At 46.1% G+C, this 25,168-nt stretch overlaps 1 protein-coding gene and 1 long non-coding RNA gene across 2 annotated transcripts in view; one reads left to right on the top strand and one right to left on the bottom strand.

Moving 5' to 3' along the window:
* Positions 1–25,168, bottom strand: part of LOC139051707 (uncharacterized) — a 133,879-nt gene that overhangs the window by 94,280 nt on the left and 14,431 nt on the right. The window contains exons 4-6 of the mRNA XM_070528674.1: positions 23,509–23,605; positions 21,165–21,271; positions 1,641–1,747 (exon numbers count right to left, since the gene is read on the bottom strand). Of these exons, the coding sequence (XP_070384775.1) occupies positions 1,641–1,665 (25 nt within the window). The 5' untranslated portion in view covers positions 1,666–1,747; positions 21,165–21,271; positions 23,509–23,605. The remainder of the gene's footprint in view (positions 1–1,640; positions 1,748–21,164; positions 21,272–23,508; positions 23,606–25,168) is intronic.
* LOC139051741 (uncharacterized) lies at positions 6,885–14,298 on the top strand. Its single transcript, XR_011509519.1, has 4 exons — positions 6,885–7,288; positions 8,281–8,385; positions 11,132–11,246; positions 14,028–14,298. It is a non-coding gene; the product is annotated as an uncharacterized lncRNA (long non-coding RNA).

Raw genomic sequence — 25,168 nt, 5'->3', positions numbered from 1 at the left:
TGCACCACTGGTGACAGAGAGTACGCAGCGATGACGCAAATTTGCCGCAAAAAGTACCTCAATACTTTCAGCAGAAGCGGAGCTATTGTCAATCAAAGACGGCCTCCACTGTGCTCCTGTTCGTGCTTCAATGCCGTGCATTGTGAAGACTACGGTGCAATGGGGCATGCCCACAGCGCTCCGCCTTCTAAATGTCAGCGTGGAGCGCAGTGCAAAGTTTGTTTTGTATGTCAACGTAGACGTCACGACTTCCGCCTTTGGTGTCTAAGACGCGCTAAACGTAAACCAAACGTGGTTGTCCTCAGCGAGCCGCAGTGCGCTCAGCCAGTGGACTCGTGGCGGCACCCGGTGGCGGCCGCGGTATCTACGCCTTGCAGCCGACCGCAGCTTGATGTCAGCTACTGGCCAATAGCAGACGCCTAAGGTGACCTAATGACCTAATGGTGCATCCGATGAGGAAATAGTGCGTCTACAAGACTGAGGACAGGGTGTTCTGTTGAAAAAAGATCGTTTGAGAGAAAGGACTGTGCGATCCACTTGCAAGCTCCACGCACCTTGTACGACAGCAAAACTTGGCTGAGATGTTCACAGCAGCGCATGCTACCCGCGGAGCATGTTATTTCACCAAGCCTTGAGGTGGTTCAGAGCCCCTTTAGACTCAATTTCTTGCTGAAAATTTACAAACTGAAATCGCAAGAATTAGGTCCAGGAAACACCATCATTTTCTTCCTGGCGTGATCGCCATGCTTGAAGTTTCCATAGACATTAGTATCAGAGTTCTCACTTGAATTTTGCCGGCAATGAATTTTGCCGGAAATGGAAACGCGCCCTGGGAGCACACGGCGCTTTCTTTGACGTTACGAAACTATAGACCCACAGGGCAACATTTTCAGTGCATTGGTACTAAAAGCTATCTACAGCATTGCTCCGAGCAAGCGAGAATAGGGGTACACAATCAAATTTATTTTGGACAAGCTCAAGAAGCTCACATAACCTTTTGATGACTTTAGCGTATTAAAATTTTAGTAACCAATAGGAACGCTGCGCTGCCAGCTCAATGCAGAGTAAATGCGTCTCACCTTTCTCAATCGAGAGTTCCAATATTCCTCCCGGTGCATTACGATGAACTTCGTCAAATTACGCAATACCGACAAATTTCTTAATGCCGGCCTTTCGAACCAATCACAGAGGTTGTAGCAACCTTCTCAGAATAACGACAATATTCACAATATGACGAATATCACGATGTCCAGAATGCAGGCGTAAAAACACATAAAAGCACCCCTGCTTACGAATGATATACTTGGATCTGTTTCGGATTTGGACGTTTGAGTTGTCCGATGCACTAGAGCAAATAAGGCTAAGTATGTGTGCCTAAGTATCAAGCGATAACGATAGTTTAGTGTCACGTGAATGACTTGCAAAAGAAAGAAAAATTATGATTTCGCTAGAATGCACCAAATCGCTTCACCGAGTGTCTCATAAAAGCATTTCTGCGTTTTGCTTGCATTGAAATGATCTAATCGTACTTTCCGAGGATCTAAAAGCTTCCTCTCAAGATTTTCGTTCTAATTGCGCAAGCTGTTCCAGTGCACACACCGTTGCGTACATTCGAAAGATGAGAACCGGACGATTCTTACCGTGTCCATAAAAATGGCGATACATCCGTAGGCCAGAATGATGAAGGCACTGTGTCTTGGCCCACAGCAGTCGGCTGGCGAGGGCTCTCCGAGTAGGCTGCTAGATCCTGTCAAAAGCAGAAGTGCTTGCAAAGGAAGGTTTGCAGTCGGACGCAGGGGTGTTCGATAAGCAGTGCTTGAGACTAAATCAAATACGAAGCTAATAGTGCTAGTAGCAAATTCGAATCGAATATCGAATATCTTTCCAGTAGCTTGCGAATACGGTATATTCTTCGTAATTACAATTTACCCATCCTGCTTTTACAACGTTTCAAATTTTCATTCCACTGTACATTATAAAGCAAGCTTTGTTAAAACGCAACGTTTCTCGCGAGCTCGGCGGCCTTCAGAGTATACGCAGCCATAAAATATCGTAAAGTATATAAAGGCAGGACTGTGGTCCTATTCACATCTGTGTATACCCTCGCGGCCTAAAGTCTTAATGCATTTTAGCCGTGGCAATGACAAAGCGAAGAAAAACAAATTTTTTCAAGTTCGAAAGGTCTGCGTAGACTCTGCTACTGTTCCATGACGTTGCGTGGCAACGAAACATATTGGGGCTTTATCTCAAGAATGGACGGAGGCGCTCCATTTTACGGAAGAATATACCACCGGACAAATACCACGTCTAATCACAATTTCATTGCGATTCACTGCGATTCTCACGGGAAGTTGTAGGTTTATCAGGTACAGCGTCGTGCTGTAGTACCTTATGTCCAATGTTCATGTCCAATGTTCATTGGATGATAATCACAGTTCTAACTTCGATTTGATGTTATATCGTGCACAGTGGACGACGTGACCTATGCATTCGGGAACTGAAAAACATATCCTGATTTCTGATTAACTGACACGTGTACTTATCTTTATCGGGCGACCACGTTTCGCCGCTTAACAACTGTAATCGCACAGCGAGGGATGCGCCTGAATGTATCCGATGTTTCTGGAAAGTTATCGATGCTTCTACCCGGCTGTCTGTTGTCGCCGAACCTTGTTTTATCTGATTTCATCGCGTAACGCGAATGGTGTAGAACTTTGTGGAAGGCACGCGGGTCCGAACGATTAGTCTGGAACATTCCACGAGTGCTCTATAAAAGCCGACGCGCTTGACCCGCTGATCAGATTTTTCGACGATCGCCGACTGTGTTCGCCGCTATCGTTGTGCTTTATGTGTAGCCTGTTTTGTGGGCACAGGTTCGCCCAATAAAAGCTAGTTTTGTCTTTCACAGTACTGCTACTGTGTTCTCTCTTTACCGTCACTACCACGTGACATCTGGTGGAGGTGCTTGTGCGTTCATGTACCGAACGCCCCCGCAAAGCCGCGATCCAAGTCCGAAGCCCAAGGACAAAACCAACGTCGCCCAAAACCAGCGAGCTAGCCGCCGGCTGCAAGGACTGCCCCCAGAGCACGGACTCCTACCTGAGACGAGCATGAAGATTGCCACCAAGTCCTCCCCAATGGCAGCCCCAGCATCCCCCGTCGTGCTGCAGCAGCCCAGGGAGCCCCCCACGTTCCGCGGTTCAACATTCGAGGACCCGGAAACCTGGCTCGAGACGTACGAGAGGGTCGCTGCATTTAACAGCTGGAACAGCGACGACAAACTGCGACATGTCTTCTTCGCATTGGAAGACGCTGCCAGGACGTGGTTCGAGAACAGAGAAGCCACGTTAACGACCTGGGACCTTTTCCGAAGCGCCTTCCTGAAGACATTCACAAGCGTCGTTCGCCGAGAACGCGCCCAAGCACTACTGGAAACCCGAGTGCAGCTGCCCAACGAGACCACGGCGATTTTTACAGAAGAAATGAGCCGCCTATTCCGCCTCGCCGACCCGGAAATGTCCGAGGAAAAGAAAGTCCGGCTACTAATGCGTGGTGTTAAGGAGGAACTTTTCGCCGGTATGGTACGAAACCCGCCGAAGACTGTCGACGAGTTTCTTCGCGAGGCTACTAGCATCGAGAAGACACTCAAGATGCGAAACCGGCAATTCGACCGCCGCACCAACGCTACAAACTATGCCGGAGTTCAATCACTGGCCTCCGAAGACCTGCGGGAGGCTATCAGGGCAGTCGTACGAGAGGAGCTTCAGAAGATCTTCCCGTCGTCGCAGCCTCAAGTGGCCTCGATCGCTGACATCGTCAAAGATGAGGTTCAGAGGTCGCTTGGAGTTCCGGAGGTGCAACCTCAATTACCGCAACCCCAACCCGAAGCGATGACCTACGCCGCCGTCGTACGCCGTCAAGGCCCACCTCAGCGACCGCGCCAGGGCCCTGTAACGCCGCAATTCCGTCGACCACCGCCGCCGCCGCCGACAGCGCGCCCACCCGTCGCCCAGCGGAGCTACCCGAGGAAGACCGACGTTTGGCGCGCTCCTGACCACCGCCCACTCTGCTACCACTGCGGGGAAGCGGGTCACGTATACCGCCGATGCCCATACCGCGACATGGGACTGAGAGGGTTCGCCGTCAACGCGCCGCGTCCAAAGCTTGGAGAGCGCCCACGTGACATCGCCGACTACCTCGCCGATACTCAATGGAGCTCTCGACGACCGTCGCGTTCGCCATCACCAGGCCGCTACCTGTCGCCGCAGCGCCGACCATACACTGGCCCAGCCCGGGGCCGGTCAGCGAGCCCGTATCCGGAAAACTAAAAGCAGCAACCGATGGAGGTGCGGTTGCTGTTCGTCGAACTGACGAAGATCCTCCGCCGTCGACGAACATGACGAAGAAATCATCTCGACGACCTAATGACGACACGCCGCCGTCCCGAAGAAGTCGCGAAGCCAAGACTACACCAACGAAAGACGACTTGACGACGCAACGTTCCAGCTTCAGTTCAACACGACGCAGCCGTGATCCGACGCCAAGACCCAACTGCAACGCCAGACAAAGAACCACCGACCTCGACGTACTTCTAGACGGCCACCCAGTCACTGCCTTAGTCGACACAGGGGCCGATTACTGTGTACATCGCCGCCCAGTTAAAGAAGGTTAAGACTGCATGGGAGCCCTATTGGAAAATCCTATTTAAATTCAAACTGGGTTATACAGGTTTAAACTGGTTCTAACAGGGACCTGTTTAGCAACAAACAGGTATAAACAGGACCAGTTTACACATGAACAGGTTTGAACGGGGTCCCGTTTGGCATGCAAACAGGTATAAACTGGACCAGTTTACACACGAACAGGTCTGAACGGGGTCCCGTTTGGCATTCAAACAGGTATAAACTGGACCAGTTTACACACGAACAGGTCTGAATGGGGTCCCGTTTGGCATTCAAAGAGGTATAAACAGGACCAGTTCACACACGAACAGGTCTGAACGGGTTCCCGTTTGGCATGCAAGCAGGTATAGGCATGACCAGTTCACGCAGAAATGGGTCTTAACAGGAGCCCTGTTTGCAACTAAACTGGCTTATACTGGACGCAGTGGCACCATATAGGGTCGCCTGTTTGTCACAAAAGCTGGTTTAATCTGGAGCTTTGTGGCAACTATACTGGATGGCATCGTGCATACCAGTTTAATGCTTGAATATAACTGGGGAGGAGCTTTTTTATTGTTCGACATCCTGACAATTTAACCCCTAGTGCTAAATTGGGCCATTATCAAGCTCTACAGAAATTGCGTGAACACCTCGGAACATTTACAGACCAAACTGCGATATGATAGCTGCGAATTTCAAACCGATTCCCGGTCCTGCCCAGTTGAAAAAGACAACAGGAATTCCTGCTGCAAATACAGAAATTTCTGTTGTACGACAGAAGTTCCTAACGTTTCTGTAGCTGCGACAGACATTTTTGGCGTTACGACAGCAATTCTGACATCGCAACAGAAACATTCGGTCGCGACGGCCAAGAGTTCTGAAGTCGCAACAGAAGCACTTTCCGTTGCGGCCCTTTAAAATGTCAGCTTCGCATCGGTGGCGTACACTGCACTTTTCTCTTGCGCGGTATTCAATCGTGCTTTTCTGAAGCCGGCAATACTGATAGCACCGACACCGGTATATTAAAGTCGACGTGGCCAATTGTTATAATTGTGCCGTGACGACGCGGCACCAGCAACGCGCAACCGGCCTCCTCAAAATCGGCCGCTGATCAAAATCATACCATCTGCGGGAATGGCTGCGTATCCGCTTTGTTTTATTTGGTAAGATGGGGCACACAGTCCTGTGGACTTACATGTGCGGTTACACTGACACATTAGTTAATTTCCCAGAAATATTGCACAAGCTTATGCGAAGCGGAAAAGAAGTTTTGGATTGTTTCACAAAGTTGCGTGAAAAGCTTTCTCGCTCGGGTCTCGTTAATCTGGTACAGCGCTGCCGTGAGAAGCCAGTATACTGTCCGGATCAAGACTCACCCACGAGTGTTTATGTAGCTATTTTGCATTGAACGCACGAATTATATGCGAGCTCAAAAGTGTAAAGAGCAAGAGACAACTGTCGAAATTAGCAGTAAAAACCTTCAGTGTCACCGGTCACCGTTGTCTATTTCTGAATTTCTTATTAAATATGGATATCGTTACAGCAAAATTGATGTTCTAGCATTCCACGATGTACCTGTCGATGGTAACAACACTTTTGCGCATATAGAGATACGGCAGTTGACGCGACCGGTGAAGTGAAAGCGCATCTTGGCTTTTAAAATGTAAATGAAACAGCAACCCAGAAAGAGATTTATATTGCTAACCTAGTTGAAGTGTGGGCGTGTTTGGCGTGGTGCGGTGGTAAGATGCTTGTCTCGGAATCGTGAGGTCCGCAGTTCGAATCCTGCGCGAAAGCTTTTTTTTTCTACTTTCTTTTTTTTGTATTAATAATTTTTCTTATCCTTAAAGAGGTCTCTGTCAATTTTTAATCAAATATATTGATCAGAAGCTACAGAATTTTCGACTACAAGCCGTCACACTACAGAGAACAGAACGACAGTCACAACGTCCCAAAATACGACAGACTGAAAATTTCCTGTTGTGTTATTCAAGTGGGTGAGACGTCTATACGGCGTATACGCACATTGCCGTCCTTTCTATTAAAAGCAACGTTGCTGAAACACGTCGTACAAGACGCTGTACGACTCGCATAACATCGAAATACAACGCCGTCACCATCTATGAGATCACCGAAAGCACGGTCGCTTTCGGTGGCGGCCTACAGATGGCAGCACAGGTAGCGCCGGTAAAGTTGCAGGTGATATTATTTTGCCATCTTCAGCCTTAGCTACATGTGAGTGCGCGCTGCATTGACGCCGTCCGATGCAGTTGTTTAATTGTGTGTACGCTGTGCCGAGAGTAATTGTGGTGCATTTTGTATTCATTGAGAATCACAAAACCCCTGGGACCGCGTAATGTAGCCCGCAGTATCCTTCGTGTGGTGCGCCGATGTCGAAGGTATGAGCCTTCGCCACTTTCTTTGTTCCGGGCTCACGAAAAGGATCTCCTCCTCTGGCATTCTCGCATCATATCACACTGTACGGAAGAATTTGGTGAAAATTGTGCTCTTACGTCCTGTAGTTGATCCGCAATTCAACAGTGTGTGCGCCGGAAGGACCGTTGGTGCAGTCGATGCCGCGGCACCTGTGACGCTAAAAGGAGCGTTTTCCGAGTACGCCTAGAAAGGTAAGTCCGGCGCTTGCGCGCATTCTTCCTGTCTATGGTTCGTGAAGTGTGCGTTCTTGTACGTATCGCAAGATCCGTACAACAGCCGAATCCGAATGAGTAAAGCAGCAAGAATTATAAATGTGCTTTTCAAATGGTTGTTCTTCATGTCGCAGTGCACATTTAGCAAAAAGTTCCATGGAAATTGCCCTAAAACGTATTCATGTTACCAACAGCTCTATCTGTGGTTTATTTACTTTCACCTATGAAGCACGCTAGCGCGGGTGGTTCTTTGATCTAAATGGGCACAAAAATTCAAGCAAAGAAAGTTACTGTTTGTGTGCATAATTTTTCATTGAGAAATGGTATAGGCATTTCCAGAAGTAGTACGTCGATGTGTCGTCTTCACAGCTAACAGCTGCGCGAGATAGCACCCGATTTCTTCGTCGACGCATGGCCAGATTTTCAGCTTGTATGGAAATTCTTCTGTTTATAGAGTGTCGTCAGATGACGTGTATTAGTGTCCTGTGTGTTTTCGTGTACTTGTAAAGGGTTCCGATCTTGCAGAGAAGCCGAAATTACAAAAGCAATGTTTCTTTTTAATCGAAAAATCTTTCTCTTTTCTGTATTGTCTCTCCAGAAACAGAGGTGGTCTGTTGTAATTTTGAGCGCATCGTCCTTTGGGAGCAGTGCTTTGTTGCGCCGCATAAACAAATTAGGTTTTGGAATGCTTTTCATGTCCTAAGGAATTTTTTGATAGTACAATTCACATTTCACGTTATACAGCTGTACGTTTGTGTGAACCTTTTCATAGTAGATTCATGTTTGCTACAGTTCGATTTACGTGTTATTTAACCGCCTGTGATGTTACGGTCAGATATTTGCACAACCAGTTGCAGCTTCATGTAACAGGTTGTATGAGACTTTTTTCAAAATATGACGTGATCTTTTTATATCACAAGTTTGCAGTTTCAGCGGGGATTACAATAAATTAAGCATTTATTATTGTTTAGGGATGGCAAGATTTTGTGAACCAGAGGCACCTCCACATATGCACCTGCGGCACTTCTGCAGCCTCAACAGCACGGCAAAGTACCTGATATGCATGCTGTGACAAGGTGTGTGCAAAGCAGTCGCTGTCACTTACACGAGCTACAGATTTTGTTCGTATCATCCATGTTTGGAAACTCTCCTGAATTTTTCGTGGGTTTACAAATGTGGGCTCATTTTACAATTTTTTCAATGTCACTTTAGAAAGACAATGAAGTTGTGTTGGTTAAGATGTTTTAAAGCTGTTGAGAGATTAAAGGCATGACATTGTTAAAATGCATGTAAAAAATTAATTGTAATGGTACTTGTACTGGTTTATTATTAGCGATGCAATATCTCTAACAAGAGCATCAGAGGGGCACTTGCTTTAGGGAAGTTTGGTCAGATAAATTCATGAAGCAGCGTAAAGTGGCAGCAGCAAGCACGCTGAGAAAGCTCTGTAATCTAAAAAAAAAACAAAGTTGTCAGTTACTGGTTTCAAGTTCGCTGCTGCTTTTTGTGCTGCACGACAAGTTAAATAATGGTTGATAATGTGTGCGTGATGTAATAGTTCTGCGCAAACACACGAGGTGGAGAGAAGTAATTATTCAAGGGAAAATCAGACATCCGCCCGCTCGTAGCATTTGCTACAAAGGAAACCCATATGTGTTCCTCAAAAGGAAAGCCGCACAGTTGAAGAAAAATTCGTCCTGGTCCGGGACTCGAACCCGGGACTGCCACCTTTCCGAGGCAGCCACTCTACCATCTGAGATAACCAGGTGGCTAGCACATGGCAGGGCGAAGTTGAATTAGTTGAAAACACGAAGCAAAGACAAGGGTTTGACGTAATATTTTTTTCCCCTTTATTAATTACCTCTCTACACCTTGCGCGTTTCCGCAGAACTATTACGTCAGACCCTTACCTTTGCTTCATGTTGGCGACAAATTCGCCCGGCCATCTGCTAGCCGCCTGGTTATCTTAGATTGCAAAGTGGCTGTCCCGGAAAGACGGTGGTCCCGGGTTTGAGTCCCGGACCTGGACGGTTTCTTTTTTTCAGCTGTGAGGCTTTCCTTTGGAGGAATCCGTACGGGTTTCTTTTGTAGCAATTGCTACGAGTGGGTGGATGTGCGATTTTCCCTTTATTAATAATGTGTGTGTGTATGCAACAATGGGGGTGCTGAGAGCAAGCTTTAAAATAATGTGTGCTATGTCCCCAACAAAGAATTTAGTGTGTGCAGCATTTTTACAAAATATTATGTTCACAGGTTGGCAGGTATGACATAATGTACAACGATATTGTACAACACTTTTGCTGTAGATGCCATATTCATAACGTTCATTTTCTGTCTACTTGAATCGTATATTTAGAATTTGGCCCACCTTCAGTTTGATCAAGTTACATAGGTAGCCCCCTCTGAGGTAAATATAATTAGGGGCTATTGTAGATAAGCATGATATACCTACTCACTGTATTGTGACATATTTTTAGGTACTGTGTTGTGAGGCATGCATATCCTTTTACCTGTATGTCTTGCTGTCGGTTGCCCGACAAAAGCATAAATGCTCCGCCCACCTTTATTTTTATGCTTTCATGTAGACTTCTAACATCTGTGCCCACATAGACTCCATGTTCTTAATTACATTTTTCTAAGTATTCACTGTTGTGCATTACATTATTGTGTTACATTACTGTGCATTACATGCTTTTCTTTGTTTTATTTGGGAGGGGGTACTCATTTCTATAATATTACAGAGAATAGGACTTCAAAACAAAAAGCCACGAAAGGTGGCTTCAAAGTGTATGATGCTTGGAATTCTAGATTCCATCCCCTAAAGCGCTACCAGTAGTAAAACATTCCTAATTGCCTTTTTTATAAGCTAGCTGCCAGATACATAGTCCCATTATGAGAGTATGTTATTTTTCTTTCTTTGGTCTGACTTGTTTTGTTGAACGTTCTCCTGGTTAGTTCAGAATTTGTTTTCTTGCCACCTCATGCAATACTCCAACTGGAGCCTATGAGCTATGTGTATAATAAATAACTAAATTCCTAAAGCATGCAACAAACCATGCAGCATAGCATTGAAATGTTGCCAGTTTATAATGCCTCTTGAGTGCAGCGCAGCATGGAGCTTGAGGCTGATCTCTTCAGATGTAAAAAAAAAAATTGCAGGTTATGAAAATGTGGTCCTACAAACTGCTGGTTACGCATGTCAGTCAGCCTGTTGCAGTGGTCACAAGTGAGAATGTAACCAAAAGCTGGGCGTGCTCGGCCATTTTGCATATGGCACAGGATAAAGCTTCACCTCTGCTATTGCTTCTCTTATAATAACGGCCTTCGAGTATACATGCCGAGTTATGCTTCTGGGGACACTTATTAGTTAACCTTATCAGGTAATACCATTAGCCTTATGGGTGCTGTAATGTTGCAGTGCCTGCAGGATGGCCAGCATTACAATACACATTAAAATTATTGTACAAGTCATGCAATGGTATCGGGATTGGCCCACCAAGTGACACCCTTTAATTACACTATACCTGGGATCAGCCCAGCTCACTCAGTCAGGGAGACATCCATGCATAAGGGGAGGGGTATAGCAAATAGAGGGCGTTCAATTAATCTTTCTCACATAGATAGCTCATACATATAATCTTTCTTAAATTGCATGCTTTGTTGCTCAAAGTGAAGTTACTTATGTGCATAATGTCAGCATTTCGATCCTATTTATGCCTAACGAAAGTTGCTTTGTTCAGTGTCACTTTTTGTATTGTTTCGCTTGTGATTCTAAGCTCAGTTATTTTATAACTGCTATAAATATGGCTGGACCTGGAGAAGAAGTGTAAGCAGACCATGCTATGTTGCTGATCTGCGCTGATCTCCACATCCAAGTTGGTCCCGCGACAGTTGGGCGCCATTGTGCCTTGCTTCATTGACAAGGTGATATAATATGGTGAGCTTGTACTTCAATATCAGTATTGAAAATTATGTTAAGGAAAAAAGGCAAGGATTGGTCTTTATGATAGACACACTCATGTTCTTTCTTTAAGGTGTTCTTTTGACACTGTTCTGCATGGACATATTTTTAGAGAATTATAACAGTGCTTTATTGCAAAGTGCCATGGCGCTAGTTTATGCGTTAAAGTAGCACTCTTTCACCAAAAAAAGCCGTATTTAGCACACAGTTCAAAAGGAAAGAAAGGAGGCAACAGGACAGAGTGCTACTAACAGTTCAGTATTATAGCTAGCACAGTAATATTGTGCAAAAGGTGAAAGGGGGAGAATAGATCTGAATACATATTGTTCGCACAGAAACGAAAAGGACGCATCACGTGGTGAGTGTGACACTTGTTTTACAATGATAAGAAGCAGTCTCACTGTCTAGTGATTCTCTGTATGGGGAGCTAGTGCTAGGTTCCTCGTTATACATATAAGAAAAGCCTCAGATATCTCTCCAGTGCTTTTGTCTTTATATTTTGTCACGATCAAGCAGCTTTCAAACATAGGTGCATGTGCACCGAGAGTAGTGCACTACCACTGCTAACTGACCCTCGCATCAAGTTTGCTTGGTCACGCTGCCAGTCATTTATACATTGGCCGGTTTATCCGATGTAGCCTCTACTGCATGAAATGGTATGTGATAGACACTGCACCTGTGTACTGGTACGTGCTTTCTTACATGATTTTTTTCAGAGATAGTGATGCAGGCCTTTTCATTATTTACATGCCTACACAACAAACCACGCATTATCTGTGCTTAGAAAGAATTGTAGGAAAATCTAGCATGAGGCAACTGTTCTCAGCATGAAACAAACTTGATTCGTTGGTTTTCGTTCATTATTGCGATCACACTAAGGCAGACAAGTTTGTAGGCTGTGCTTCTGCAATTTGTACAGCACACTGACAGCACTGGTGTGGGCCTAATCTGTGGGCTGACTGATGGCACCTTCTACGGCGCAGACCACTTGTGTTGGGCGAGGCACCAATGTTGACGTTTGTTCCCTTGTGCAAAACAGCAGTCCTAGGTTTAGAGTAGTTGTAGGAAGACAAGGTAAACATAACTTCCATTGCTTGAGTGGGCTCATTTCTCTTGGGGCATCTAGCTTTTTTTCTTGCAACTGTGCAGAGGTGCTTCCCTAGAGTCAGCGTGAAAATGGCATAGAGTTGTGCATTCGGGAACTCCTGAACAATGATCTGCCGTAGTTAGGGCCTTGCGAAAATGCACTGTCTACCAAGTGGTAGGAGGTGCATTATTCAGCCACTGATTTCCTGTTGGCATGATTGCACTCGTGCTGTCAGTAATTTCTTGGCTTGCCGAATTATCTTGAGGCCCCACGCTGATGATGCTACCGATGTCTTCATGTGCAGATTTTCAGGATGAGGTTTTTTGCTTTGCAAATGTTGTTGAAAGGTAGGTGGTGCTTACAGGTAGCTATTCTAAATATTAGTGAAATGAATTGGCCCATCTTGCTTCATCAAACATCGTCACGCCGACATCAGTTGCACAAACAAAAAACCTGGCCTACTTGCAGCGTCGTGCACGAAGAAACAAACAAATCAGTTGCTGGATTGTCTTGACATCGCATACTAAGCTGAGACCAGAACTGCTGTAGCTACAAACCAGGCAGAAACGATGATGATGAGCAGGGATTCGCAGTAGCGCCACTTCGTGGGGCACCAAGGAGGCTCCGTTCAAAACAAAAATGGCGTTCAGCAAGTAGAACCATGCAACGGTCAGAGTCGGTGCATGGTGCTCTCGATCAAGTTGGCTCAAGGAGTGTCTGAAAAATCAGACGAGAGGTTGCAAGGCGTCCGAATATTCGGAAGTTGTTATACATTATGGTCCATGGGGAGAATGGCAGTGCCGTGAAGCAGACCAAGTAATCATGTCCGGAAAATCAGTCGGCGACTGTACCTATACCTATGTGTCTATGTATACCTAGGTGCAACAGTGTTTGCTATGATCTGTGCCAGAATTGCTGTTGCCCGTAGATGCCCAACATGTAGGGTGTCAAATTGTAAAATACCTTGCAAAAGTGATCTACGGAAAAATACCGCTTCTGCTATATTTGGCTTTTGCTAGAAATTTAGCGGCTGCTGGCACCTACCTTAAAAGGCTTTATACGGTCTTCGCATGGCCAGGGCCTTGTACTTTTGTAAGTTTGCTTATCTCGAAATTTACCCCAGTTTTTATAACTTCAAGTTGGCAGGATACCTAGTCTCCTTTAACGTGTACCCAATAGACCCTACATAGGGGTTTTGGCATTTCCCTGCCATCTAAATGCCGCCATTGTGGCCGGGATTCAATCCCGTGCCCTCTGCCTGAGCAGCGCAATGTCAAAGCCAGTACACTACGGTATTTTGCTGGCAGAAGGGTTTAGTTTCTGAATAATTTATGATCTCAACCTGTCGATGTTGTTTTTAAAGGTATTTCATGTTTGTATTCTGTTGCTTCAATACTAGTAATTATTGTTAATCAAACGATGTGTCCATCTTTTTCCTATAAGACTTGCTTCAATCGCCTGCTAATTATGACAGCTTATTCTCCCACAGTAATCCATGTTCCCTTGAAACATAGGCAGTGCATGAAACCACATATTTTTCAATAAGATTTATTCATTATCTTCTATGACCGGAATGCTGAACCTTTCTTATCTGTGAAAACATAGGCGAATTTGCCTATGTGCTAACCTGTTGCATGAGTCAAGATAAATTATTGGCTTTACTTTTTCAGGTGGCCTGCTCGCTCTCACCCAAGCAACCCACTCCAGCGGTCTTCTCTCGGCAGACTGGATGCATCGAAATACCGTTAGAAGGTCCAATAAACAGTGCTTGGGACATTTATGACATGCTTTTATTTAAGCCGGAGGACTTCAGGCTTAATGAAAGCTCAAGTGGGTGTACAGAAATACCTACGTAAAGTATACTTGTCTTTTTCACTTACAAGTACATGCCAATACTTTGCCTGACATTTTTCACCCCAAAATTACGCTATACTGTGGATTTGTGAACAAACCATTACAGCAAAAATCACTGCATTAAGACGAGTACAAGTAATCAAACATATACTAAACTTGCAAGAATTACATTTGCATACTTGTAGTAAATATGAAAATGAGGTACAGTCTTCTTCAGGGTGCATTTTCTTGTAGGTCATACATAGAGAACGTACCCGTGGGTCATACAAAACTTGTTCATGATTTATCACATCGGTGTTGGTAGTGCTAATCAATTTATGCCGAAAATTGTGTTCATCTTCGTATCAAGCAATGTACCAGGCAAACCTACATATGAAAGTGGCGTTCTTGTTGCGAACCTAATGCAGATCTACTTTTCTTCAATGGTGATCGCAAATACACAAGTGTACAAAATAGGTGTAAAGAGTAAATTATATTAAGCAACATCAATCCATTCTGAAAGGACCTGGTATGAATGTAGCAAAAAATAGGTCTGAACAGGGGCAAACAGGTCTGGGTTAGATAGGACGGGATTAAACGGGTCAGGATTAAACGGTATTAAACGGGTCAGGATTAAACAGGATTTAAACGGGTCAGGATTAAACAGGATTTAAACGGGTCAAGTTTAAACAGGATTTAAACGGGTCAGGTTTCAACAGGAACAAACGGGATTTAAACGGGTCAGGACTGAACAGGATCAAACGGGGTCCCGTTCCATAACCCTATTTGATGAAACCCGTTTGAAAACAAATAGGATTTTCTAGTAGGGAGGGTCCCCAAATTCGGACCGCTGGAGGACACCTCATTACGCCGACTGGAATCTGCACGGCAAGAATTACCGTTCATGACCGTACTTACCCTGCCACCTTCGTTATCCTGCAACAGTGTTCGCGAGACGTCATTCTCGGCATGGACTTCCTGAACCAACACGGCGCAATCATTGACCTGAAGTCGAAATCCATAACGCTGTCGGAAGATCGAGCGATACCACCGGAGAGCTCTAGTAGTCACCGTGCCTTAAGTGTGCTCGAAAGTCAAGTCAGCATCCCGCCTCGCTCCAGCATTGTCATTTCCGTAGGCACCAAAACGCCTGCCGACGTAGAAGGCGTCATCGAGGGTGACCAACGTCTACTGCTAGACCGTGAAATTTGCGTCGCAAGAGGGATCGCTCGACTGCATGGAGGGAAAACTGAAGTGTTGCTGACAAACTTCAGCCAGGAGTTCAAGCACATCAACAAGGGCACGACGATCGCGTACATCGAAGAAATTGTGGAAACCAGTAATGCGTTTGTCCTCTCGGATTCCGCCGCATGTAGCCCAACGACCATGGTTCCCGAACCAGACTATGACATTAATCCAAGTCTCCCAGTGATTAAGCTACAGCAGCTCAGAAGTCTGCTCCGACGATACAAAGGCTGCTTTTCGACGACATCGAGGATTCGACAAACACCAGTCGCCAAGCATCGCATAATCACCGAGGAGTACACTCGACCACTCCGCCAGAGCCCTTACCGAGTTTCGCCGCGAGAACGCGAAGCTATAAGAGAACAAGTCGACGAAATGCTGCGCGACGACATCATCCAGCCGTCGAAAAGCCCGTGGGCATCCCCTGTTGTGCTGGTGAAGAAAAAGGACGGAACCCTACGTTTCTGCATCGATTATCGTCGTCTGAACAAGATCACGAAGAAGGACGTATACCCCCTTCCATGGATAGACGACGCATTGGATCGGCTCTGCAACGCTAGGTACTTCTCCTCGATGGACCTCAAGTCTGGCTATTGGCAAATAGAAGTCGACGAAAGAGATCGCGAAAAGACCGCCTTCATCACCCCAGACGGCCTCTACGAGTTCAAGGTTATGCCATTTGGACTGTGCTCGGCGCCTGCAACGTTCCAGCGCGTGATGGACACGGTTTTAGCGGGATTGAAATGGCAGACCTGTCTCGTTTACTTGGATGACGTCGTTGTATTCGCCGGAAATTTCGACGACCACCTTAGGCGGCTTGCCACAGTACTAGAGGCCATCAAGTCGTCAGGGCTCACTCTGAAGCCAGAAAAATGCCGCTTCGCTTACGACGAGCTTCTGTTCCTAGGCCACGTCATCAGTAAATCCGGAGTACGCCCCGACCCCCAGAAAACAGCTGCCATCGCAAAGTTCCCGCAGCCCACTGACAAGAAGGCAGTGCGTAGATTCCTTGGCATGTGTGCCTACTACAGGCGCTTTGTCAAGGACTTTTCACGCATCGCCGAGCCGTTGACACGTCTAACTAAATGTGATGTTGAGTTCAAGTGGGAAACGCCGCAGGCCGACGCATTTGAAGAACTCAAACGACGCATGCAGTCGCCGCCAGTACTTGCGCACTTCGACGAGTACGCCGATACAGAAATCCATACTGACGCCAGTAGCCTAGGCCTCGGTGCCGTTCTAGTCCAAAGGAAAAACGGAGTCGAAGAGGTGATCTCTTACGCTAGCCGGTCGCTGTCAAAAGCGGAAAGCAACTATTCTACGACCGAAAAGGAATGCCTTGCCATCGTTTGGGCTACAGCTAAATTTCGCCCTTATCTTTATGGCAGGCCATTCAAAGTCGTCAGTGACCATCACGCGTTGTGTTGGCTAGCGAGTATAAAGGATCCTTCAGGACGACTGGCGCGGTGGAGCCTCAGACTACAAGAATACGACATCACTGTAACCTACAAGTCCGGACGAAAACACTCCGATGCCGATTGCCTATCACGCGCCCCCATTGACCCGCCGCCGCAAGATGACGAAGATGACGACGCCTTCCTTGGCATGATAAGCGCGGAAGACTTCGCTGAACAGCAACGGGCAGACCCGGAGCTAAAAGGCCGGGTGGAATATTTGGAAGGGCACACCGACGTTGTCCCCAGGGCATTTAAGCGCGGATTATCTTCCTTCACGCTTCGAAACAATCTACTCGTGAAGAAGAACTTTTCACCAGTCCGCGCAAACTACCTTCTTGTTGTCCCGTCAGGACTTCGTCGAGAAGTATTGCACGCCCTACATGACGATCCGACCGCTGGACACCTCGGTTTTCCCGGACACTATCGAGGATACAAGAAAAGTATTATGGGCCGCGCCTGACCGCCGACGTCGCCCGTTATGTCAGAACATGCCGAGACTGTCAGCGACGCAACACACCGCCGACAAGGCCAGCCGGATTACTACAGCCAATCGAGCCTCCTTGCCGACCATTCCAGCAGATCGGGATGGACTTGCTGGGACCCTTTCCGACGTCAACAACCGGAAATAAGTGGATCGTCGTGGCGACAGACTACCTCACCCGCTTCGCTGAAACTAAAGCACTGCCGAAAGGTAGCGCAGCCGAAGTGGCGAAATTCTTTGTCGAAAACATCCTGCTTCGACATGGCGCCCCAGAAGTCCTCATCACCGACAGAGGAACGGCCTTTACAGCGGAGCTCACCCAAGCCATTCTGAAATACAGTCAGACAAGGCACAGGAGGACCACGGCCTACCACCCGCAGACGAATGGTCTTACGGAACGGCTGAATAAGACCCTCGCCGACATGCTAGCGATGTACGTCGACGTCGAACACAAGACGTGGGATGCCGTCCTGCCGTACGTAACATTCGCTTACAACACGGCGGTGCAAGAAACAACACAGATCACGCCGTTTAAGCTGGTTTACGGCAGGAACCCGACGACGACGCTCGACGCCATGCTGCCCCACGTCACTGACGAAGAGAATATTGACGTCGCTAGCTATCTCCAGCGCGCCGAAGAAGCCCGACAGCTCGCCCGCCTACGGATCAAGAACCAACAGAGGACCGACAGCCGACACTACAACCTCCGACGACGCTTTGTTGAGTACCAGCCCGGCGACCGTGTTTGGGTTTGGACACCGATACGCCGACGAGGACTCAGTGAGAAACTACTCCGACGCTATTTCGGACCCAACAAGGTCATCCGACGTATTGGCGCTCTGGACTATGAGGTCGTGCCAGACGGAATTTCGCATTCACAGCGGCGCCGCGCACGATCTGAAGTAGACCACGTGGTGCGCCTTAAACCCTTTTACGGACGTTGACGAAATTCCTTATTTTTTTGTTGTTGTTTTCTTTGCTACGGGTATTTTTATTTCGCTTGTATGTAGCATCGGGTCGATGCTTTTTAAGAGGGGGGTATTGACACGTGTACTTATCTTTAACGGGCGACCACGTTTCGCCGCTTAACAAATGTAATCGCACAGCGAGGGATGCGCCTGAATGTATCCGATGTTTCTGGAAAGTTATCGATGCTTCTACCCGGCTGTCTGTTGTCGCCGAACCTTGTTTTATCTGATTTCATCGCGTAACGCGAATGGTGTAGAACTTTGTGGAAGGCACGCGGGTCCGAACGATTAGTCTGGAACATTCGACGAGTGCTCTATAAAAGCCGACGCGCTTGACCCGCTGATCAGATTTTTCGACGATCGCCGACTGTGTTCGCCGCTATCGTTGTGCTTTAAGTGTAGCCTGTTTTGTGGGCACAGGTTCGCCAAATAAAAGCTAGTTTTGTCTTTCACAGTACTGCTACTGTGTTCTCTCTTTACCGTCACTACCACGTGACAATACAAACCATTTTACTGGAGGACCAAATTCTCAATAGGAAATTGTTCGGTTCTCTAAACTGAATGTTTCAAGTATACGCACACACCCCACACGGGATGCAAATTTGCCGAATATAATACAGAACAAAACAAATACCTTTTCTCGTTCTTGATTAAAGGAAACAAAAGGTGCCCTTTGGTGCCAATGGTAGACCGAAAATTTGTTTATTACACACGTTCTGCATTGCATATATATTTACAGATAAAGCCCAATCAGTTGTCCATTCTGGTCTGGCTTCGTCGTTTTCCTCGACCCTTTGTAATGACAAATGTATAATTTCGTTGCGTTTCGAATCGGTCCGTACTGATCGGAGAGAATCAGTGATTCTTACTCGAGCTTTTCAAGGTAAGCACAATTTTTTTTTATTTGTACAACTCGTACCTTGCACATTTTGTGCCCGAAAGGAAGCCATGTGCCGCGTTCGAAAGCAGAATAGTTTGTAGGTGGTAAATAGACAATAAGCAAACTGCCACAGCAATGATGATCAAGTCAGAGTTTTTTACTTTTTACCACTGAAGACAATAATACCGTTCGAAGCCTTAAATTTAGCGAAAATAGTGTCCGCGTGTTGATGCTGTCTCGAAGTATTGAGAACAGTGCGAAAAATTAGTGTCGCAAGTTTACGAATGACGCTCCAAGCTACAAATGCACCACTGGTGACAGAGAGTACGCAGCGATGACGCAAATTTGCCGCAAAAAGTACCTCAATACTTTCAGCAGAAGCGGAGCTATTGTCAATCAAAGACGGCCTCCACTGTGCTCCTGTTCGTGCTTCAATGCCGTGCATTGTGAAGACTACGGTGCAATGGGGCATGCCCACAGCGCTCCGCCTTCTAAATGTCAGCGTGGAGCGCAGTGCAAAGTTTGTTTTGTATGTCAACGTAGACGTCACGACTTCTCCTTTGGTGTCTAAGACGCGCTAAACGTAACCCAAACGTGGTTGTCCTCAGCGAGCCGCAGTGCGCTCAGCCAGTGGACTCGTGGCAGCACCCGGTGGCGGCCGCGGTATCTACGCCTTGTAGCCGACCGCAGCTTGATGTCAGCTACTGGCCAATAACAGACGCCTAAGGTGACCTAATGACCTAATGGTGCATCCGATGAGGAAATAGTGCGTCTAAAAGACTGAGGACAGGGTGTTCTGTTGAAAAAAGATCGTTTGAGAGAAACGACTGTGCGATCCACTTGCAAGCTCCACGCACCTTGTACGACAGCAAAACTTGGCTGAGATGTTCACAGCAGCGCATGCTACCCGCGGAGCATGTTATTTCACCAAGCCTTGAGGTGGTTCAGAGCCCCTTTAGACTCAATTTCTTGCTGAAAATTTACAAACTGAAATCGCAAGAATTAAGTCCAGGAAACACCATCATTTTCTTCCTGGCGTGATCGCCATGCTTGAAGTTTCCATAGACATTAGTATCAGAGTTCTCACTTGAATTTTGCCGGCAATGAATTTTGCCGGAAACGGAAACGCGCCCTGGGAGCACACGGCGCTTTCTTTGACGTTACGAAACTATAGACCCACAGGGCAACATTTTCAGTGCATTGGTACTAAAAGCTATCTACAGCATTGCTCCGAGCAAGCGAGAATACGGGTACACAATCAAATTTATTTTGGACAAGCTCAAGAAGTTCACATAACCTTTTGATGACTTTAGCGTATTAAAATTTTAGTAACCAATAGGAACGCTGCGCTGCCAGCTCAATGCAGAGTAAATGCGTCTCACTTTTCTCAATCGAGAGTTCCAATATTCCTCCCGGTGCATTACGATGAACTTCGTCAAATTACGCAATACCGACAAATTTCTTAATCTCGGCCTTTCGAACCAATCACAGAGGTTGTAGCAATCTTCTCAGAATAACGACAATATTCACAATATGACGAATATCACGATGTCCAGAATGCAGGCGTAAAAACACATAAAAGCACCCCTGCTTACGAATGATATATTTGGATCTGTTTCGGATTTGGACGTTTGAGCTGTCCGATGCACTACAGCAAATAAGGCTAAGTATGTGTGTCTAAGTATCAAGCGATAACGATAGTTTAGTGTCACGTGAATGACTTGCAAAAGAAAGAAAAATTATGATTTCGCTAGAATGCACCAAATCGCTTCACCGAGTGTCTCATAAAAGCATTTCTGCGTTTTGCTTGCATTGAAATGGTCTAATCGTACTTTCCGAGGATCTAAAAGCTTCCTCTCAAGATTTTCGTTCTAATTGCGCAAGCTGTTCCAGTGCACACACCGTTGCGTACATTCGAAAGATGAGAACCGGACGATTCTTACCGTGTCCATAAAAATGGCGATACATCCGTAGGCCAGAATGATGAAGGCACTGTGTCTTGGCCCACAGCAGTCGGCTGGCGAGGGCTCTCCGAGTAGGCTGCTAGATCCTGTCAAAAGCAGAAGTGCTTGCAAAGGAAGGTTTGCAGTCGGACGCAGGGGTGTTCGATAAGCAGTGCTTGAGACTAAATCAAATACGAAGCTAATAGTGCTAGTAGCAAATTCGAATCGAATATCGAATATCTTTCCAGTAGCTTGCGAATACGGTATATTCTTCGTAATTACAATTTACCCATCCTGCTTTTACAACGTTTCAAATTTTCATTCCACTGTAGATTATAACGCAAGCTTTGTTAAAACGCAACGTTTCTCGCGAGCTCGGCGGTCTTCAGAGTATACGCAGCCATAAAATATCGTAAAGTATATAAAGGCAGGACTGTGGTCCTATTCACATCTGTGTATACCCTCGCGGCCTAAAGTCTTAATGCATTTTAGCCGTGGCAATGACAAAGCGAAGAAAAACAAATTTTTTCAAGTTCGAAAGGTCTGCGTAGACTCTGCTACTGTTCCATGACGTTGCGTGGCAACGAAACATATTGGGGCTTTATCTCAAGAATGGACGGAGGCGCTCCATTTTACGGAAGAATATACCACCGGACAAATACCACGTCTAATCACAATTTCATTGCGATTCACTGCGATTCTCACGGCAAGTTGTAGGTTTATCAGGTACAGCGTCGTGCTGTAGTATCTTATGTCCAATGTTCATGTCCAATGTTCATTGGATGATAATCACAGTTCTAACTTCGATTTGATGTTATATCGTGCACAGTGGACGACGTGACCTATGCATTCGGGAACTGAAAAACATATCCTGATTTCTGAATACAAACGATTTTACTGGAGGACCAAATTCTCAATAGGAAATTGTTCGGTTCTCTAAACTGAATGTTTCAAGTATACGCACACACCCCACATGGGATGTAAATTTGCCGAATATAATACAGAACAAAACAAATACCTTTTCTCGTTCTTGATTAAAGGAAACAAAAGGTGCCCTTTGGTGCCAATGGTAGACCGAAAATTTGTTTATTACACACGTTCTGCATTGCATATATATTTACAGATAAAGCCCAATCAGTTGTCCATTCTGGTCTGGCTTCGTCGTTTTCCTCGACCCTTTCTAATGACAAATGTATAATTTCGTTGCGTTTCGTATCGGTCCGTACTGATCGGATAGAATCAGTGATTCTTACTCGAGCTTTTCAAGGTAAGCACAATTTTTTTTTATTTGTACAACTCGTACCTTGCACATTTTGTGCCCGAAAGGAAGCCATGTGCCGCGTTCGAAAGCAGAAAAGTTTGTAGGTGGTAAATAGACAATAAGCAAACTGCCACAGCAATGATGATGAAGTCAGGTTTTTTTTACTTTTTACCACTGAAGACAATAATACCGTTCGAAGCCTTAAATGAAGCGAAAATAGTGTCCGCGTGTTGATGCTGTCTCGAAGTATTGAGAACAGTGCGAAAAATTAGTGTCGCAAGTTTACGAATGACGCTCCAAGCTACAAATGCACCACTGGTGACAGAGAGTACCCAGCGATGACCGCTCAGCTGACAAGCACGTGACGGTGCCACACGTGACTGATCGCCACAGCAGACGCACTAACCGAGCTTACGATGACGCACCGTCTACGCAAGCAGTCAAACTAACAAGTGAGCTGCTTGTTGACAGAAACAGTTGAAAAGCTGGACAGTTTATCTATACGCCGGTCAGCAAGCGGGTGAACTGCTCGGCAGTACACGTTGTCACAATGCATTTTCCGCACTGAAATGAACTTGCTGCCTTTTTTATTTTTAAGCACTCCTGGTGTACGGTCACTAAACAGAAAATGCTGCATAAACTCTACACTTCGACAGGCATTCGTGAAAATGTCACTGTAGTATGCGATAGTGAAAAAATGATGAGTTACACGCCCTTTGCAATCGCTTAGTTGCCTCCCGTAATTACCGGACTTTGGTGCCATGAACACGCGGGTAAACATGCAGGTTTAGTGCACTATCGCATATTAAGGTTGCAAGAGGAAGACAACGGAACAATCTGAAGAAACACCGTAAAGGTATCTTAAAAAGAGTAATATATGTATATATATATATGTGTGTGTGTGTGTGTGTGTGTGCATGTGTGTGTGTATGTGTGTGTATGTGTGTGCGTGCGTGTGTGCGTGCGTGCGTGCGTGCGTGCGTGTGTGTGCGTGTGCGTGTGCGCGCGCGTGTGTGTGTGTGTGTGTGTGTGTGTGTGTGTGTGTGTGTGTGTGTGTGTGTGTACATGGTGATGGTGGCTTACAGCAGTGACAGCAACCAAGACTGCCTCGAAGAAGAGCGCGCAATGGCCTTGCACGTAACTGATCACAACAGCAGATGTCTACCACCGTCGGCTGCCTCTGCAAAAGAACACGCCAACGTTGATATGAGGGGATGTGCTCATGTCCCCTCAGGAGCACTAGCAGCACTACAGGGAATGTTCACTAGTTGGTATAGCACCTTTAGACAACTGGGCCACTAGACGCCACCAGAACATAAAGGAACACAGTAACAAAAGCTAGGACGCTGCTTCATGAAAGCAGCAGTACAGGTATCCCGGCCTAACTCATTCCAAAGTTTCATCGTTTCGACAGAAGATTCCTTCCCACACGTATCTTGTACGCGTACGAAGACTACTTAAAGAGGTGTGATAAGGATGCAGCGCAAGGTGAACAAAGTATTAAGTTTCCAAAACATTGAACAACTATTTCACAGATCCAGGTTTTCATAATACACACTGAATTCTTAGCGACGAAGTCAATTTACCTGAACAGCTTGTATAACGGGTTGAAATCTCTGCATCACGTTTCGGGGAAATCTGTGTAAGGACTGTACGCTAGTAATATTAATTATACATTCTCTCCTCGCTGCAACAACCAAACCGAATTTTCTGTGTTTGCACCTGCGACTCGACTACAAGATAGATTGCAATATCATCACAAATGCTATGTTTCTATGACCCAGCCTTCTTAGCCTACTGATGTCACACTTAGTGCAGTGTCAAATTTGGCTCCATAATCATATACATAGCAGATAAGCACGATGTAAAGCAGTACGTCTCTCACTGCGAGCTCGCGCCAAGATAAACTACTTCGTCGAATATGCCCAAGAAAAATGCACGTATGCGTTTTGTAATTTTATGTAACATTACGTATGCCCTTGGGTCACGAAATGTGACGCAATCACCGCGTGGCGAGCGTCGCAGATATGAACCTATTTGCAACCGAGGCACAGTGCACCACACGTGCCGCGACCAAGATTTAGCATGCCGTATACTCGAAGCATAAATGTGCGCAGTCAACTTGTGATGTGACGTTGAGATGTCGCCGTTATACATCAGTGTAGTTATTGCGTAGCAAGCGTTTTAAATCAAAAACAACTACGCTACAATATGTGCAGGGTGACCACCCTGCATGCATATAGCTTCTGCAGCTTCTACATATATAAAACAATGTATCGAGCAGTTTACGTAATGTGAGGTCTACATTGTTCTACCAAGCACATACAGGACTGGTTAGTTCCTCACCTTCTCAGCGCACCAGCTGATGATGACACCATATGACATTCAGAAGCGCACCAGGAATTCCTACCGTGAGGAGATACGTTTCGTGCCGATTAGAATAACCATGTGCCTAAATATCACATAAGATAGAGATACGGGCGAGCTGATCTATAGTTTCGCGAAGCGAATGCAGTGGAACGTACCTCAGTGGGGAAAGGGAAGCGCGTTGTTAGCGTTTTGCAATGGTTGGCGGTAAGTTGTTCGTTTCTCTTTCGGTTGACTAGAGACCAATCTTCGCGCGCTTGGGTGCTTAGTGCTGCGTTCGAGCCACACCATTAAATGTGAACGTATCGGAGACGTACACGCTCGCAATGCAATCGCGGATGCGTAAACATATTTCGGAATTGTTTAAACTCTTTTT

This window comes from Dermacentor albipictus, unplaced genomic scaffold (genome assembly GCF_038994185.2).
Source record: "Dermacentor albipictus isolate Rhodes 1998 colony unplaced genomic scaffold, USDA_Dalb.pri_finalv2 scaffold_14, whole genome shotgun sequence".
Classification (NCBI taxonomy): domain Eukaryota; kingdom Metazoa; phylum Arthropoda; class Arachnida; order Ixodida; family Ixodidae; genus Dermacentor; species Dermacentor albipictus.
The sequence above is the reverse complement of the archived record's forward strand: the minus strand, read 5'-3'. Positions and strand labels throughout refer to the sequence as shown.